Raw genomic sequence first — 19,142 nt, 5'->3', positions numbered from 1 at the left:
GAGGAGGAGAGACAGAGAGGAAGATCTTCCATCCGATGTTTCACTCCCCAAGTGAGCCACAACGGGCCGGTACGCGCCAATCCGATGCCAGGAACATGGAACCTCTTCCGGGTCTCCCACGTGGGTGCAGGGTCCCAAAGCTTTGGGCCGTCCTCTCCTGGTTTCCCAGGCCACAAGCAGGGAGCTGGATGGGAAGTGGAGCTGCCGGGATTAGAACCGGCGCCCGTATGGGATCCCGGGGCTTTCAAGGCGAGGACTTTAGCCACTAGGCCACGCCGCCGGGCCCTTTTTATATATTTTTACAAAGCCATACTTTCTGTTCACTTCACAATCATGGACTTAAAACTCCAACAAATATGTAGGAAAAAAAAAACCGCACTGTTTCTCAAGAGTATAGTTAAAACAATAATCAGGTTTCAAAATGATCTTGACTCATAGTGGAGGGAAAAACCCCTAACAATACTTATGATTGTGCTAAAAGGAAATATTTGGAAAACTGAAATAGGAAGACTTTTTCCTCCTTGCCACTTCAAAAATTTAAATCATTTGCACTCATTTATAACCAGGCATGTGGTAGTTAAAATCCAAATACATCTTTGTTCTTTGAGTCATATCTAAAAATGGAGACACAGGCCGGAGTTCAGCTCTGACTGGAGGCTTGCAAGTATGTGCCTTTGGCAGGGTACTTTGTTTCCCATTGCCTCAGCTTTGTCATTTGTAAAATGAGCTTAACAGTAAATAGTAAATAGTGAATAGTCAGTGATTTATTGTGATACAATTAAATCTGTAGCAGTTTATACTTGCCCTCGATAAACTGAAGCTTGTTCTGACCATTTTGCTGTATGATTGAAATATATGTCTGATCTTGATACGTCAGCATCAGCACTGCCGTTCATTGAAGTATCTGTTCTAGAGCTTAATACTAAGTAAGAGAAATACAACAGGGCACCTGCAATTAAAATCATGATGTTTTAGCCTGGGACCTAAAATAACCTTACTTAATGAAGAAATTTTGTAATGGTCCCTGGTGAAGGAAGGAAAAGGATAGCAGGTTACAAATGTTTTTAAAGGTGAACATTTTCAGTTTAAAGCATTATTTCTTGTAAGTTGTTTCTCTAAATTTGAAGGCATTGAGTGTGATATTTATTTTATTAAATGATGGTGATATGTTGTATCCCTGGTGCTCCTGTGTACAAGACTTAATGTTTTTATATAGGTACATTTTGAGGTCCACTGATTTACCTGCATTAGGAAAAGGTAACATATAGCTAGATTCCATCAACAGACCAGAATTTGCTGTCTTTGAATTTGGCTCCTTAGGTTATATGTCATTCCATACTTTATAGAGGAGGTGAGATACTAATAAAGTTAGCATTTCCTTTGGGCAATTGACAGGCCATGGGACCATTGTGAAGGTAATAATACTCAAGCTATTTCTTTAGTTAACAGTTATTACTAATTTACCCACTGAATGTTCTCTCTGTTGTTTCTGTCTCAGACATACGCACACCTACCCAGACACATACACATTGATAGCAGTTGGCTTATAGCCCTTCTTGATTTGGAAGGGAGAAAATACCACAGGGAAATGTAGGAGTTGCCAGAAACATTGGCAGTACACCTGATCAATTGTGTGCAGGGGTTTTACACACAGTGCCCGCAGCATTTTGGAGACCTTCTATCAGTTGTCATGTTCTTCCCACTGCTGTCCCCCAAAGTGTTACAAAACAGGAATAGGTCCATTATGAGCCTTACTGCACTCACTTTAGTGAAGCATGGGCCAGGTAAACAAATAAATGAGGAGAGAGAAAAATAGAACGGAATGTGCCGCAGTCCCTAACATGCAGATGTTAATTCCAGGAATGCTTCTGCATGGCTTTTTGTACTGGGCTGTATGTATCTAACTTTCCCAGTTAAGAATCCTTCAGTTTTTGAAATGTCAACCATACCCATCATGAAACATTAAGAATAAAAGTGCAGTTTTAAATTATCTCCAGTCTTCTCTTTACTAGTACTAATATGTGAGCATGCACTGAAAGTCCATAAGAATTTACTCCATAGATTTATCAGACTTTGAGCGCTTTTATTAGTCTTACTTTTGAAGTATTTACATTTTTGTTGTTGAGAGACCAAGTGAGAAAGATAAAGAGAAAAATACAGAGAAAGAGAAATCTCCCATCTACCAATAGAATCCTCAAATGGCTTGCCACAGCTGGGGCTGCTACAGATCACACTGGGAGCCTGGAATTATCCAGGTCTTCCGCATGGGTGGCAGGGACTCACAGGCTTGGACTGTCACCTGCTACCTCCCAGGTGTGCATTAGCAAGATGCTAGACTCAGGAGTGGAGTTGAGACCCAAACTTAGACACTCTGATATGATATGTAGGCATTGCAAATGGTATGCTACATGCTGGGCCAAATCTCTATTGAATAAGATTTATTCAACACTTTAGAATAAAGTGAGCCTTCCCCCCCCCTCTCTTTTTTTACCCATGATATACATGCAATCTGTAGTGGTTAGGCAGCTGAGTGATAGTGAGTTATCTGACCTGTTTGTGACAAATGTCTTAAAACTACATTGTTCCATAATTCTTTTTTTTTTTAAAGATTTTATTATTATTGGAAAGCCGGATATACAGAGAGGAGTTGAGACAGAGAGGAAGATCTTCCATCCGATGTTTCACTCCCCAAGTGAGCCGCAACGGGCTGGTGTGTGCCGATCTGAAGCCAGGAACCTGGAACCTCTTCCGGGTCTCCCACGCGGGTGCAGGGTCCCAAAGCTTTGGGCCATCCTCTCCTGCTTTCCCAGGCCACAAGCAGGGAGCTGGATGGGAAGTGGAGCTGCCGGGATTAGAACCGGCGCCCGTATGGGATCCCGGGGCTTTCAAGGCGAGGACTTTAGCTGCTAGGCCACGCTGCCGGGCCCATTGTTCCATAATTCTTAGCAGATAAAATATAGGAAACAACACTTGGGAAGAACTAAGTGTTTAAATGGGCTCCTCTTCTAGCAAATGGCAAGGACGGGCAGGCCAGGTGACAGAAAAAGTCACAGTTGCAAAAATTTCCCTGTAACACAAGGATGCTGCTGAGGGCAATACTGCTGGTTACAGATCATTGTATTTTGGATACCACACTCTTGGTTAGTAACCCTCAGTTGTATTTATTATAGGAAACTTATAAGGTGTCAGGAGATGGGTGTATATAACCTCTGGATATACTCTACATTTTCCTCACCTTAACAAAATACATTTACTTTATTTTTTTGATTTATTTGAAAGGCGGAATTATAGAGAAAGAGGGACAGATAGAGAAATCTTCCAGCTGTGGTTCACTCCCTAAATGGCTGGAACTGGGCCGCTCTGAAGCCAGGAACTACTTTTGGGTCTTCCACATGGGCAGCGGCCCAGGAACTTAGGCCAGCCTCCCCTATTGTTCTCAGATACATTAGTGGAAACCTGGATCAGAAGTCGAGCAGCCAGAAATCTAACCAGTGCCCTTATAGGATGCCATTGTTGCAGGTGTAGGCCTAACCTGCTATGCCATGTTATTATCCCCAAGTTAATTTTAAGAATGGACCAGTGTTGTAACGCAACAACTTAAGCTACTGCTTGCTTCTCTGGCATTCCACATAGGACTTATAATATGAGCCACAGTGGTTCGGCCTCTGATCCAGCTCCCTGCTGATGTGCCTGGGAAGGCAGTGGATGATTGCCCAGGTGCTTTGGCCCCTGCACTTACATGGAAAACCCTGATTGAGTTATTGGCTCCTAGCTTCAGTTTGGCTCACACTTGCTGTTATGTACATTTGGGGAGTTAGCCAGCAGGTGGAAAACATCTCTGTTTCTGTTTGTTTCTCCATCTCTGCAATTCAAATACATTATTAAAATGCTATTTCTACACCCCAGTTATTTTTGATGAGCTTATTACAAATAAATCATAAATATTAAAAACACAAAAAAGTTCTGAAAGAGGAGCAGCACCAGTAAACTGAAGATTTTGCAAATGAAATGAAAATCTGGTGCTATGGGCAGGTTCATGTAGCATCAAGGCTTTATGTCTAGTGACCTGTGGCAGTTCCGCTTGAGCAGAAGTTAGAAAGTCCAAACTGCGGTTGTGCTGTCTGTTCCCTTTGGATAACATCAGACCTTTTCTGTTTCTCTCCAAATACATAAAGCCCAGAATTTGTATTTTCTCATCTTCCATGATGTTTTGATGTAGTTAGATTATAGCATCATGCTTTGCTAAAAGGTTTCACTTTAATATGATTTAGCTACAAAATTCCTTGAATGTAAAGTTTGAATTAGTATTCTTTAAGATTTATGTTTTTTATTGGAAAGTCAGATATACAGAGACAAAGAGACAGAAAGATCTTCCTCGGAGTGATTCACTCCCCAAATAGCCGCAACAGCTGGAGCTGAGCCAGTTTGAAGCCAGAAGCCAGGAGCTTCTTCTGGATCTCCCAACAGATGTAGGGTCCCAAGGCTTTGGGCCATCCTCAACTGTTTTTTCAGGCCACAGGTAGGGAGCTGAATGGGAAGTGGAGCAGCTGGGATATGAACTTGCCTCTATATGGGGTTCTAGTGGATGCAAGACAAGGGTATTAACTGCTAGGCTACCATGCTGCACCCAGTTTGAATTAGTTTTTATACAATCAGTTTCTGACTTTTAGAAATGTACCTATGTAAAAATCAACCATGTCTTGGTCACTGAGAAGGAGGAGGGGATAGATGATCATACATAGAGTATGTGAAGTGTGTAGGCAGTAACATGGCTTCTCATATCTTCTCACCTCAAAATATAAAGATCTAAATAATACCAACCTATGAGCTAGAAAAGAAACATCCGTTGCCTGCCAGGGGATGTTCTTAAGGTATTATGCGAGGGAGCCTGTAGTGGAGGACGAAACGATATCTCCAACATGGCTGCCGAGGGACTTTGTTTGCTGGGGAAAGCTGGGAAGAGACTGTCAGGATGGTGATTTCAGAAGGTAATGCTTCTCTAGGTGATGAATTCAATCAGCTTGATTAGTTTTACAAGAGATGCATCAAGAGATCCATCAGCAGTGAGAGGCTTTGAGTCAAACTAGTTAGGCACAGGTGTAATGCGTTTTTGTAAGCTATTTATATATTTATTTTGTGTACTTGTTCTGCTTTTTTAATGTTAAGATGTGCTTATGTCAATCCTATATACCTGTGTTTAAAGTCTAATTTTATAAGTTACATCATATTGATCAATGCCATTATTTTTCAGTATACTAATTTGAGTCAGGTGAGATTTATAAAAGGAATTGATAAATGTATATGTTTATGTATTTTTTAATGCTTATTCAGTCTTATAAACTCTGATAATACAAGATCCTAACTGCTCTTAATGCCCTTGTTTTCATAAAATACTAAAACTTTATAAGCTTTAATAATAAAATATAAAGTTAATTATATTGTAATGTATCTCCTGTAAAGTTGGGATTTGGCTTATCCAGTGCAGCTATTCATTTTTAACATACTGCTTGATCTTGCATGTTTTAAAATCTTTTAGAAGTTTGCAGTAGTATAAGAAAGTAACATTTTTAAAAAAAAACATTCCACCCCTTTACAGAAGTTTTAGTGATGCAACAGCTGTTTAGAAATAGATCTTCTAAAGTGTAACGGGTATTCTTATGCTTAATCCCTTAGAACTTTTTATAATTGTTTTCTGATGTAATGTTTGGTGGGTACAACTTAAACTTTTAAAAGGCGAGTTATCTTTTACCTGGTATTTAATCTATTCAAACAACACATGACTTGACAATGTGATTTCTTTCGTACTTATGTAGTTAATCATTGGCTTTTAAATTGGTTTATTTTTGCATTTTTGTAAGATCTCAGGAATGAATGAAGTTAATTTGTCACTACTGTGTGTTCTAAGTTGGTGGATTCATTGATCTTTGCATTTTCTAAAATGAAAAAATGTTTTGGCATTAACCAGCTTCAATTTATTAGTTTTTCACTTTCATTCTTAAACTGGTTTGTGTCTTGCTTCTGGAGGAAATGGTTTCTTTTAAATTGAGACTTTAATAAGTATGTGGTGTTTGTTTACTGTTTGTACTAGAGCTTTATATATAACTAATACTTTTTCTGCTCATTTAACCTGTTTCAGAGGGCTTGAATTAACTGGAATGAAATGCTTAATATTAAACTTGATCTTGAATTAACAACAAAAAAAAATAAAATTGCATGTAACTTTTCACTAAACCTAGGATTTACTGGATGTCTAAAAAGCTCTTTGCCCGTTAGGGTATAGGACAGATCAGTGCTCACTACTGTTGCCAGAATATAAAAAAATAATCACTGCTACCTATTAAGATGATACCACCAAGATCAGGATCATGAGCAATAGAGATAAAAGCTGGGACTTTAACATCAGATAAACCTGGTTCCAAATCCCTGCTCAGCAGTGCTAACTCTGGAAAACTGTGTAGCCTGAATCTGTGACAACTGAAAATGCGGGTACTAACTCAAGGAACACTGAAAAGAGACTGATCTAGCAGACTTAGCACAGTGCTTAACCCGTAGTGAATGCTCACTCAGTGGTAACTAATATGGTTACCATATGGAATGGTAAACCTCAGTAGGAGCAATTAACTGTGTATGATGGAAGATAATTTCTTGTCCTTTTACAGCTGATGTACAAACACATTGTTTGATTTTGAGGAAGTACATTTTACAGTTCATGTCCAACTAATGGAGGGACAGCAGTATCACTCTTCATACATGAGAGCACAGCATAATGTTTGTAAAGGTGTCAGTGAAAAGCACAGGGCTGCTTGGGCTACCTTCAAGCACTTGTAATATCAATCAGTGCCCTCAGCACCAGGCAGTTTTTCCAGGTTCATATTTTCTATGAAACAATTGAGCTAAATCAGATTTCTTTTAATTACCAGGAATTTTAAGATAAATTTTGTAGAATGTTGTCATGAGCAAGTGATTTGTTTTTAAGATGGCTATGGCTAACTGCTGTAAGATGATTGTACTTACATAAGTTTGAGAACAGTTGTCAAGTTTTGAACATGTGAAGTTGAGATACTTAAAGACATACAAATGGAGCTTTTGAAGAAACACTTGGGTGTACACCTTTGGTGTTGACTGAAGCCCTCCAGGTTGGAGGGAGAAATTTGGAAGCCATCACTTTGTTTAGTATTGAAAGTTGTGAGACTAAAGAGAACACCATGGGGGTCAAGGACGGAGTGTGGTAACATCAAAAGATCAAGGAGATGAGGAGGAAGCAGCAAGGAATATTAAAGGGAATGTATAGAGAGAAGTAGGACGAGAATTTGAAAAATGTGGTACCCTAGAGGCCGAATGAAGATGTTTCAAGCAGGTGAAGAGGTATCTACGATGGTAGTGGAGGTAATGGGTCAAGGAAGATGTGGAGTGCAGAACTGGGCTTAGTTGACCTTTATATCTACCAACAGGGAAATAATTGGTGACCTAGATTAATTTTATGGAGTGGTAGTGAGAGAAAACTTGAATTTAGTTGGTTTGAGGAAAAATAGGAGCTAACCAAAGACAGACAGTATAGATAATTGAGAGAGTTCAGTTGAAAAGAAATAGGATATAAATCACAAGGACATGCCAAGAGGGACAGTGTTTTGAAGAAGAAGGACATAATAACATGTCATACTGCTCAAGTGATTGAGTAGAGTATGAACAATGAATGAGGCAAGAGACAGCATAGAACTGATAAAGCAGCAGCATAACATCTTATCTGAATATAGAAAAGGATGTCGTGTGCAGGTGAAGGGGTTGGCTTCAGCTAAGACCTCATGAATATTCATGTCGTCACAGGAGAGAGAAAAAAAAGCATGTGGTCACAGATGTGGGGAAATGTATAGTTCAGATAGTTAGAGGTCTGTGGAGATATCTCTTTGGGTTGTGTCAGTTTTCCTCCACAGAATGGTGAGCCACCTCATCCTCTTACATATTCTGCCCAAGGCTCAGCAGCTAAGAATTCAGATTGGGAAGAAGGTTGGTGGTCTGAAAAAAGAGAATAAGGTATGAAACCCAGTGGTGTGGGCCAGTGGGTAGAATAACTAGGTGCGATGGCTATGCGGCAGAGAAAAAAACCCACTTGCGGGAGCCATCAGGAATCTAGACTGAGGCATTCAGCATAGTCATGTATATTCCTGCTCAAAGTTGGCTACTTGGGGACAGTTGCAGATTAGGGGGAGAGTTGGATTTAATCAGACTGTGGGTTAGCCAAGTGAGTGCAGTTAGGTGAGAGTGGCAAGGGAGTTGAGAGCTCATGCCGCAGATTGATTATATTGAGTATTCTCATACACAATAGAAGGGTTTAGCACAAATGGGTTTAGTAGCTGCCTGCATTGCTGACATCCTTATAAGTGTTGGTTCAACACTTGGCTGAGCTGCTTCCCATTCAGTTCCCTACTAATGCACCTGGGAAAGCTGCAGGTGATGGCCTAAGTTCTTTAGCCCCTGTTACCCGTGGGGTGACACTGATGGAATTCCAGGTTCCAGGCTTTGGCTTGACCCAGCCAGCCCTGTCCCTTAAGGAGTGAACCAGCATATGGAAGATCTGTCCCTCCCATGCTCTCTGTAACTGTGCTTTGCAAATCAATGAATATTTTTTTTGAAATCCTAAACTTTTTGAGTGCTACCATGATTCCGCAAATAAAAATGTGACATCTGACTTCGTGTAACAGGTCTCAGTCAGAATGCAGGCATTAAAAAAATATTGCATAGTTATTTCCAGGCTAAGTAAACCATAAATGAAGCACATGAATTTCGTATTTTGATTTGAGTCTCATCTCTAAGATATCTCATTTTGAAATCTGAAAACAACAACAACAAAACAATCCATGACTTCTGAGCCCAAGAATTTTGGAGCAGGCATATACTCCATCTGTGCTCTTCTTCATCCTGTCTTTCAGCAAAACTGGTTGTAATTTCCCCCCCTATTTTGATAGCCTTAGAATTTTATTCTTGTTTCTCTGTGGGACATACACATTCTGCCTTATGGTTTGTTAGCCTGTCTCTGCTTCCTGGCATGCATACATAAGCATGTACTTCCAACATTTAGTGGAAAGTGGAATGCAAAGATAAGTCTATTTTGGTGCTAAATGTTTTTGAAATCATGTATTTCTATTTTCTTTCTTTTTGGATCCAGTGCTCCAGACCGTACCCTTATACAACACTCTTTTGAAATGAAATAAGAGATGCACATTTTTTAAGAAAATGAGTTTGGCAGTGACCTCAGTGGAGCCCCAGATAGCCTTTGGCCAGGAAGGATTTTAGGATAGGCCAAACTACCAGATAGCCTTTGGCCAGGAAGGATTTTAGGATAGGCCAAACTGGGCACAGGCTGGTTGACATGTTTATTTGGGTACTAGGTGCTCATTTTTTTTTTGGTGCCCTAAACATCATTTACTTCTCTGTAAGATAAACAATCAGATATTAACAGTGGCTCAAGTATTCAGCTGACCTAGAGGTCCCCAGGAGCCCCTGCAGTGGCTGTCCCAGCTTCTCCTACCAGAGGAGCTATGCTTTTTGCTCTCAGCTCTATTTGTGTTTTTATGTCCACACGAGATTTTATTCCTGTGGATGAGCCATGACCGCCTCATCACTACCATAAAGAGTTAGAAATCTTTCAACTACCTGATCTCTGGTATGTTGCCACTGGAGTGTTCTTTGAACCTTGCTTGCTGTGTGCATGTGTGTGTGTGTGTGTGTGTGTGTGTACTAAATACTATGTAGAATCTGCGGAAAGGAGTTTTCCTACCTCTAGTGTGTGTAAAAGACTTCATGGGTATAACATTATAAATAACTAAAGGCCATATAATTAGTTTTAAGTCCAATTAAATTTTAAGCTCTCAAAAACTATTTTCTACTTCCTTATATATCCTCAGCATTTAAGTTTGATGGTTTCTCAGTTGAAGATGGATGGTGCTCAACCCTTAGAGATATGTTATAAATTTAAAAACATGCTTTTAAAAAATTATTTAAATTTTTGTTTTTATTATTAGAGAGAGATTGCTGGGGTTACTCCCCGAATGCCTGCAATGGCCACGCTTAGCCAGGCTGCAACTAGGAGCTGGGATCCAGGATCCAGGTACTTAATCTGGATCTCCATGGGGGTGGCTGAGAAGCAGATGCTTGAGATTTTACCTGCTGCCTCCTAGGATGCACATTAATAGGAAACTAGAATCAGCATGGTACTGGGACTCAAACCAGACACTCTGATGTAGAATGTGGACATTCCAAGCAGTGGCTTAACCACTGTGTCAAACATCTGTCCCTAAAGACATCTTCTTCTTCCTTTTCTTCCTTTTTTTTTTTTTGTCTAATAACATTGTCCCTGAGAACTTATATCTTGAAATGGGTACTTAATTTCAAATTAATTTCCTTTTGGTTATCTCCTTATTTGCCAGTAAGAATTTTTAAGAAGCATTTTGTGTATAGGTGGATGCTCATGTAATTGCCCTTTAAAGTTCGTAAAGGAGCATTACAAGATATTTTCTTCTATGTTTTCAAAGATTTGTTTCAGGAAGGCAGAGTTACAAAAAGGAGAGAGACAGCAAAAGAGGAAGGTGGAGGGAGGGAGACAGCATTGGGCCGTCCTCAACTGCCTTCCCAGGCCACAAGCAGGGAGCTGGATGGGAAGTGGAGCTGCCGGGATTAGAACCGGTACCCATATGGGATCCCAGTGCATGTACAAGGTGAGGACTTTGGCCGCTAGGCTACTGTGCTAAGCCCTAGGATTATTTTTCAAGCATCAACCCAGAAATACTCTACTAGTTTCTTCATTAAAGTCAGCTTTTGCTCATAACTTTCGTATTCCCAAAAGAGGAGAAATACAAGTGTAAAAGCATTTTCTGAGTGTCGATTTTATGCTCACAACTATAGCAGTTGTACAGCAGAAGTAGTATTAAGTCCTGGGCTTCACCTGTTATGAGTTCACATTTATGAGGTAATTAACACACAAGAGTCACTGTTTTTCAGTTTTAGGAGTATGGCAGGAAGAACAGCTAAGCCATTTCTTCCAGTAAAAGCTCAAGCGCATTGGGAATTGCGTTGGGGGCAAGCATTTTGGTGGAATGCTTTCAAATGCTGCTTGGTACACCATCATCCCATATCACAGTGCCTGGGTTCACCTCCTGACTCCCATTCTAATTCCAGCTTCCTGATAATGTAATTAGCATTCTAGGAGACAGTGGGTGAGGACTTCAGTTTTCTGGTGTCCTACCACCCACACAGGGGAGACTCAGATTGAACTCCTGACCCTAGCCTGCACCTGACCCAACACTGGCTACCCATGGGCATGTGGAGAATGAACCGATAGATGAAAGTACACTCACTCCCTCTATCTTTGCCTCCCTCTCAGGAATACAGTGACAGTCGGGACAAAGTTATAGAACAGCCTCAGGAGTAATATAAAAAATATTTCTCAGGCAGTCTTCGCTATACTCAGTCAGCTGAGAATGCTAATTCAGTGAGTATTAGCATATTTCAACTATAGAAATGACACATGATTCACACTGTAGAGAGAAATTGAAGCCCATGTTTCCACAAGTCTAAAGGAAACAGCATGGCACACTTTTCAGCTGATCCTAGGTTATCCGTGTCCATACCAGTCACTGCACAAGGGGAGTTCAGTTCTGCCTGTGCCTTTGTTCATGTTTATCAGCTAAGTGCAGCCAAACTGCTCAAAACTGGACGTCACTGGAGTTCAGTTATCTAAGCTGTTACCTGCCTGTGGAACCATGAGCAAACTGTCTGCATTAAAACTACACAAAAAGGTGCAGATGATCTCAGCAGATTCTTGAATTCCCTGGAATCCATTCATGACCTCCAAAGGGCAGCACCAACTCTGAACTAATAAATTATTTTATTACCCCCAATGTTTTCCTATGGCTCTTCGACTTTTACATTCTCTCATCTGTCCCACTTAGAAATCACTTTCTCAGATTTCTCTGACAAATTGGTTCATCCAATTCTTCGAGATAAGCTAAATCTTTCCTATTGCCAAGTCTCCATATGGAAGATCCTATCTAACAATCCTCTCTGCCGTTAGAGATTTCATGACTACTCAAGTTCACAATCATCTTTCCTTTTTCTAAGTCCCCACATCAGGAATAACCCCACCACTAACTGGATACTTTATACTACCACCAGTTTCAAATATTTGGATACTTTAGAGCACACACCTTAAATAGTTCTCAACCCTATCAAATCCAAAACCTCCTTCTTGTAACAAATATTTTGTATGGCGGTGCTGTGGCATAGCCATCTAAGCCTCCACCCTGAGGCACCAGCTTCCCGTATGGGCACCAGTGAGTGCCCCAGGTCCTTATGTCCTTGTACCCATGTGGGAGACCCAGAAGAAGCACCTGGCTCCTGGATATGGACCACCCCAGCTCTGGCTATCACAGCCATCTAGGGAGTGAATCAGCTGATGCAAGATCTCTCTCTCTCTCTCTCTCTCTCTCTCTCTCTCTCTCTCTCTCGGAACCCTGTACCTATGTGGGAGACCCAGATGAGGCTCCTGGCTTGGGATCGGCAAGGCTCTAGCCGTTGCGGTCACTTGGGGAGTGAATTATTGGACATAAGATCTTCCTCTCTGTATCTCCTCCTCTCTGTATATCTGCCTTTGCAATAAAAATAAATAAATCTTAAAAAAAAAAAAAAGAAAAAGAAGCCTAAATTGGTGATGCTGCCTCCCCACCTTTATATACACAATGTCCTTCTATGTATTTGGGGTTGACTTCATAAAATTTTTTTTTTTCCAAATGTGCGATTGATTGGACCTTTTTATGCCTCTCCCCCAGCAAGCTGCTGGGGTCTCTGTGACCATGGTGCTTTTGGTGCTGCTTACTTGAGCTCTGAGCTTTGAAGCTAGTGTGATCAGTCCTTTGTTGAGGGGCTGCCCTGGTGTGGAATCCTGTATCTTTAGTCTTTCTGAGAGCCAGTGAAAGTTATAAACTTAAGATTGGGAACATCCTTAGGTTGTTGTAAATAGCTTTTCCAAAAAAGATTAAGTTAGCAAACTTACTCCAAACTTTGCCTTTGGACCATTTCTTTTTGGCCTTGGCAATTTGTTTATGCTGTCTTTATTTTTCTTGGCTGGCTTCTGTGTTTGTCATTTTTGGGTGTCCTAGCAAGGTTCGAGAGCAGAGGTGACCATGACAAGCTTGCTAAGACAACCACAAAATCTCATCCTGTTTAAAGCTGCCTGGCTTACATACATGTATTTTTTTAAAAGCCTCATGCAACTTAATCTTCCAAAGTTCAAACAAACTTCAATATTGCATTCGTGCATTTCTGTTTGCATTAAAGTCATGTTACTCAAGCAACACAAAGAATGATGTGTAGAGGATCACACAGCTAAAAACTTAGAAACAAAACCAGAAGTTGGTACACTAATCGTTTATATCAACCATGATGAAAAATGGAAAATGCCAGTCTTTCAGACCAGTTATTTCAGCTTTTCTGTATCAAATCAGTGACATAAACTAATAAAGACCTGACTATTTAAATCAGTTGTGCTATCAACCTGCTAATACTCTTGTTTTTCTGTTTTTTTTTTTTTTTTTTTTCCTGCTCTCTGCCTGGTTTGTTGTCTTCGCCTACAGGTGTGCTTTATTGTCAGCTTCCAAAGATTACTAACTTTTATCTATATCACTAAACTGAACTGCCTTGGCTATACTGCTGCTCTTACTGCTGCTTCCATTATTGCCTTCCTCATCAAAATAAGGCTTTCAGAAGCCAAAGAATATCAAGAAATAAGCACCATTTTTAGAAGCCTTTCCACTATGAAACCTAAGCTAAATGTGCTCACCATTATTTTGCTGCCTGTCCACTTGTTAATAACAATATACAGTGCCATTATATTTATTCCATGGTATTTTCTTACCAATGCCAAGAAGAAAAACGCTATGGCAAAGAGAATAAAAGCTAAGCCCACTTCAGACAAACCTGGAAGTCCGTATCGCTCTGTCACACACTTCGACTCGTTAGCTGTCATAGACATCCCTGGAGCAGACACTCTGGATAAATTATTTGACCACGCTGTTGCCAAGTTTGGGAAGAAAGATAGCCTTGGAACCAGGGAAATCCTAAGTGAAGAAAATGAAATGCAGCCAAATGGAAAAGTTTTTAAGAAGGTAAAGTATCTTTGTGCTTTTAATTTTCTTATGAAGTAGTTAACTTTTGCTTTATCATAAACTGAGTACCTTTGAAATATGCTGGCATTCTGTCATTGTGCCGTGTAACCAAAATTCAGAAGGTACTCAGGGGTTCTGTATATTCATTTCAGGGCATTTTTAGACTCATCCCTTCAATTATATTTTGACTGCTTGAATAAATATACTAGTAACAGAGCATGTTTCACATCAACAGCTCATTCTTGGGAATTACAAATGGATGAACTATCTTGAAGTGAACCGCAGAGTGAATAACTTTGGTAGTGGACTCACTGCGTTGGGACTAAAACCAAAGAACACCATTGCCATTTTTTGTGAGACCAGAGCTGAGTGGATGATTTCAGCACAGACTTGCTTTAAGTACAACTTTCCTCGTAAGTGTCTTGTGTTTTTGTAGGGGGAGAGTGAGGGCTATTCTCACTTGTGAAAGTTGTTCTGAGATGCCTCTGTTTTAAAAGCAGACCTTCTTTAGCCATTGTTTCTCTATAAATTATATGCATAAAATACCATGTAATTTTGTGTTGAAAAGCTCTCCAGTAATGCTGGTTAAGATAGTAACTTCTAAGGGTCAGTATGCCAGTTGGCAGCTTAATGGGTATGATTTAGATTTAGAAATGAGTCATGCTTGAAATATATAGGGTTTGGGGCTCGTTTTGAAGGTGATATACACAATAATAACCCAAATAACCAAAAACATGACTTAGATTAATTCTGATTCGTTACTTTAAAGCCTCTTATTTGACATATTATTCCATTTTACACATGAAATAATCAGGGAGCAGCTTTAATTTGGCATTTGATGTACCAGAGAATAAAATTGGATATATTTCGAATTCTTCAGCATTTGTTTTTGCTGTTGTACAACAAATAATCTTTCATAATTGAGTCCAGAATGGTGTCTTGTGCCATATAACTGTTTGTGGAATGAGATAGAACACTTATAACATCAGTTTGGGGATCAGAAATTTGCATTTCAAGTCAACAAAAATAGATGATATGAAAATGATCTTGTATGTATCTATCACCAAGCTTTAATAATTGACCATTTGTGCAGAAGTGGCTCTTAGCCATGTTATAGTTTATGACTACCATGCTAGTACTAGATTTCCATGACAGTTACAAGTTTGGTGGGTTTCCTTTGATTCTAACTGATCTTATTTTCAGTTTATATTATCTTTGCCTGGTGGCTGCTAAGGAGTAGATATGCCTAGTAACTTAAGTTAAGGTAGAGAGGAGATTGAATATTGGACCTAGTAAAGAAGCTTCTTGGTAGGAGTAAGAGGAGTATTCATGGTTGATCATTGATCATTTCCCTTGAGCTCTTCAAGATTTTTAAGGACTTACTCATTGGGGCCATGACCATTGAGGGTATGAGCCAAAATAGAGCCCTAAACTGAGCTACCTCTGACCTGAATTAAGAGTTTAGAGTCAGGATCCATTAGTCTCAAGCGTGTTAACTGACTGATTTTTGTCATGTTGCGGCAACCCAGTATTTCTGAATCTCTGCAGGTTTAGGAGGTTAACGTCCCATGGAATTTGTAAGGAAAACGTTGGGCTGTCAGGGAATTTTAAGCAAGGTTGAAGGGTGATTGCAGGAAAAAAAAGAGTACCAAATAGAATTAAATTACAGAATATCCTTATGCCTGGGAGTGTATCTGTCACTAAAGACTGACCAAAATGATACATCCTGCTAGTAAATGTTCACTGTTTATTATTCATGTTTATTTTTATTATATAGTTGTGACTTTGTATGCTACACTTGGCAAAGAAGCAGTAGTTCATGGGCTGAATGAATCTGAGGCCTCCTATCTGATTACTAGTGTTGAACTTCTGGAAAGCAAGCTGAAGGTAAGTATAAAATTTTGTTTTAATTCATGGTTGTGTTATCTGGCAGGAAAGGGGAAGTGTTCAATAAGTGAATTTTTGTTGCAGGCTCAAATTTAATAGCTGCATTTTTTTCTCAATAGACTGCATTGTTGGAAATCAGCTGTGTTAAACACATCATTTATGTGGACAATAAGACGGTCAATAAGGCAGAGTATCCTGAAGGATTTGAGATTCATAGCATGCAATCAGTAGAAGAGTTGGGATCCAAGCCAGAAAATGGTAAGTAAAGCAGTGAAAACAAATTTACTGCTGCATTCAAGGTCTGTTATTTCAGTAGGTTAGGAAATGAAGTGATGAGAATGAAAATGTTAAAGTTCCTTGACTTTTAAATGGTTTTTTTTAAAGTTCACTTTTTAACTATCTGTTTTATTTTTATTTGAAAGGCAGAGTTACAGAGAAAGGAAAGGCAGAGGTAGAAATCTTCCATCTTCTGGTTCAGTCTCTAAGTGGCTGCAACAGCCAGATTTGATCTGATTCCAAGTCAGTAGCCCCCCTCTGGGTCTGCTATGTGGGCACAAGGTCCTAAGGCTTTGGACCATCCTCCACTGCTTTCCAGGCCACAAGCAGGGAGCTGGATGGGCAGTAGAGCAGCTGGGATAGAGATGCCTGCCCTGCAGACAGAGGCTTATTAGTCTGCTATGTCATGGCACTGGTCAGTATAAAAATATTCTATTCTAAAACATGTGTTTGGATTTATTCTGCTACTGAGGTGGTAGCCAGCATTTCATTTGAACCAAATAAACGCACATTGTAGCCAAAAATGTTGGCCATTAGCATAGAGAATTGAGGGATGAGGCAAGGTGCAGACTATCGAGCCAGGCCTTCTCTAATGCTTCTTAATGTTACCCACTATCCTAGTTTAGAAATGAAGCAAATAGGAACCCATATGGGTGCCGGTTTATGTCCCAGCTGCTCTACTTCCCATCCAGTTCCTTGTAAGTATAACTTTATGTTTGGTTGCTTCCCTGGTACATCTTGTTTAATTTTTTAAAATTTTAGCTAACATGTAAAAATGTATTTCATTTTTGTAAATGAAGTTTTTACATCTTGTAATCTTAAAAAAAACTTTAAGCTCATTCTGATAATATACCTGTGAACTTTTCTCCGTGTTGATCTGTTCCGGAAAGGAAAGCAATGACTAGATGACGATGTTACCTGCTCTCTTGGAAGTGGGAACTCCAGTGTACTGCTTACAACGTAGCACCTGGGAGTTACAGGATTGAAGTCACGTTTAAGGTCCAGCTGTTCTCAATCAGAGGTCTATAGGCGAGTCACCTGTGGAGCTCTGGTTCCATCCCAGGCATATGAAATCCAAATTTCTGTTTCAGCTTGATAGGTGATTTTTCCGTGGTCTAAGAACCACCATCTGCTCCAACCATCTGATTTTAGAGTCGAGAAAGCTTAGGTATGAGGAGCTTACATACACTCCTCCATCCTTCTGATTCTTCAGAGTCCCAGGGTTTTTTTTTTTATCTCCTGACATTACTCTGTACACAGTGCTGTGGAGGGACACGAGCAAACAGAGATTATGCTAAATTTCCAGAAGAAAAGCACAACTGGAGTTAGAAATTCTCATTGTAATGAAGCAGAATTTGGTAATTGCTTTTGATTATGAACAAAGAATAATTTTTTTAAAATCACTAGTTAGGCAAAAACTGAAATATCCTTGTTTAGTCATTTAACTTGTAAATGAAACACGTACTGTTTTGTTCACCTAGCGAGCGTTCCTCCCAGTAGACCAACTCCATCGGACATGGCCATCGTCATGTATACCAGTGGTTCTACCGGCCGACCTAAGGGAGTGATGATGCATCACAGCAATCTGATCGCTGGGATGACAGGCCAGTGTGAGAGAATACCTGGACTAGGGTAAGAGAGCGCTACTCAACATTCCTCTCATGAATCAGCTCATGTGTGGCACTCTCTGAACTGAAGCTGTCTTATGTGATAAAGTCATTGAAGTTTCTAGTTCAAACTGCCTTTTTCAGAATGGTTAAGATGTTTTTCATATTTCATTTGTAGACCGAAGGACACATACATTGGCTACTTGCCTCTGGCTCATGTGCTGGAATTGACAGCAGAGATATCTTGCTTTACCTATGGCTGTAGGATTGGATATTCTTCTCCACTTACACTGTCTGACCAGGTGACAAATCTCTTAGTATATTGGCGTCGTCATATTATTTTGCATTGTTTGAACATCTAATTACTAAAAACATAAGATATTTTAATTCAGCTAAATCTTTCTCCTTGACTTTAAAAATAGCATTCGTTAAGCAATATGTAGCTATGGAAAATAACTTACAGATTTGTTGGCATTTCTTTGTCTACATATTTTAGAATTCACTTTAAAAAAACTGTTTTCTTATACTTCTCTACAAGAAATTTATTCAGGAGAGCTAAGATGGAGAATATAAATACATTAATCCTTTTGACATATGATCCATTGTCTTGTGGGAAAATGGATGAAATGGTAGGGTTTTGGCCCAGTTTTCTCTGAACTTGTGTTTTTCAATATCATAGCCACAGCACATGTTTAAATGGAAGCTTAAAAATCAAGTTGTAAAGATTTATTGCTCATTTGCTCTAGCCGCATTTCAAACCCTCAAGAGCTGCATGTGACCAGTGGCTACCATAGGCCATAGCACAGATGCGGAGTGTTTCCACCGTTGCAGAGGATTGTGTTGAACAGTCCGTAGCATCTCAAGGGCAGTCCTCAGCTTACTGCAGTGGGGCAGGCCTTTCCTTTTTCCCTGTTTTTCATAGTGGAAATTCCAGCAGTAGTTAGGGCTAATCAGTGTGTTCTAAACCCATTGAGGCCCATATGCAATGTCTGCTGTCAACAGTCAAGTGTTTTTTTTTTTTTTTTTTTTTTTTTTTTAGATTTATTTATTTGTTTGAAAGGCAGAGGGGGAGAGAACAAGTGTGTGAGTGAGCACTTGCATCTTCTGGTTCACTCCTCAAATGTCCAGAACAGCTGGGGCAGAAACCTGGAACTCCATCTAGGTCTCCCACATGGGCGGCACAGGCCCAGGCATTGGCACAATCTTCTGCTGTTTT

At 39.8% G+C, this 19,142-nt stretch overlaps 1 protein-coding gene across 6 annotated transcripts in view; it reads left to right on the top strand.

Moving 5' to 3' along the window:
• Nucleotides 1-19,142, top strand: part of ACSL4 (acyl-CoA synthetase long chain family member 4) — a 90,995-nt gene that overhangs the window by 30,037 nt on the left and 41,816 nt on the right. For 2 of the 6 annotated variants that reach the window (XM_004590183.3, XM_058659035.1), the window contains exons 3-8: nt 13,917-14,156; nt 14,392-14,569; nt 15,934-16,043; nt 16,163-16,301; nt 17,801-17,951; nt 18,105-18,228. In XM_004590183.3, coding sequence (XP_004590240.2) covers nt 13,929-14,156; nt 14,392-14,569; nt 15,934-16,043; nt 16,163-16,301; nt 17,801-17,951; nt 18,105-18,228 — 930 coding nt within the window. In that variant the 5' untranslated portion in view covers nt 13,917-13,928. Of the gene's footprint in view, nt 1-13,625; nt 14,157-14,391; nt 14,570-15,933; nt 16,044-16,162; nt 16,302-17,800; nt 17,952-18,104; nt 18,229-19,142 lie in introns of all 6 variants that reach the window. The other 4 variants (XM_058659036.1, XM_058659037.1, XM_036497865.2 and 1 more) reach the window with 2 other exon arrangements.

The sequence above is a fragment of the Ochotona princeps genome, chromosome X (assembly GCF_030435755.1).
Source record: "Ochotona princeps isolate mOchPri1 chromosome X, mOchPri1.hap1, whole genome shotgun sequence".
Taxonomy (NCBI): domain Eukaryota; kingdom Metazoa; phylum Chordata; class Mammalia; order Lagomorpha; family Ochotonidae; genus Ochotona; species Ochotona princeps.
Note: the sequence above shows the minus strand (reverse complement) of the source record. Positions and strands in the feature narration are given on the sequence as shown.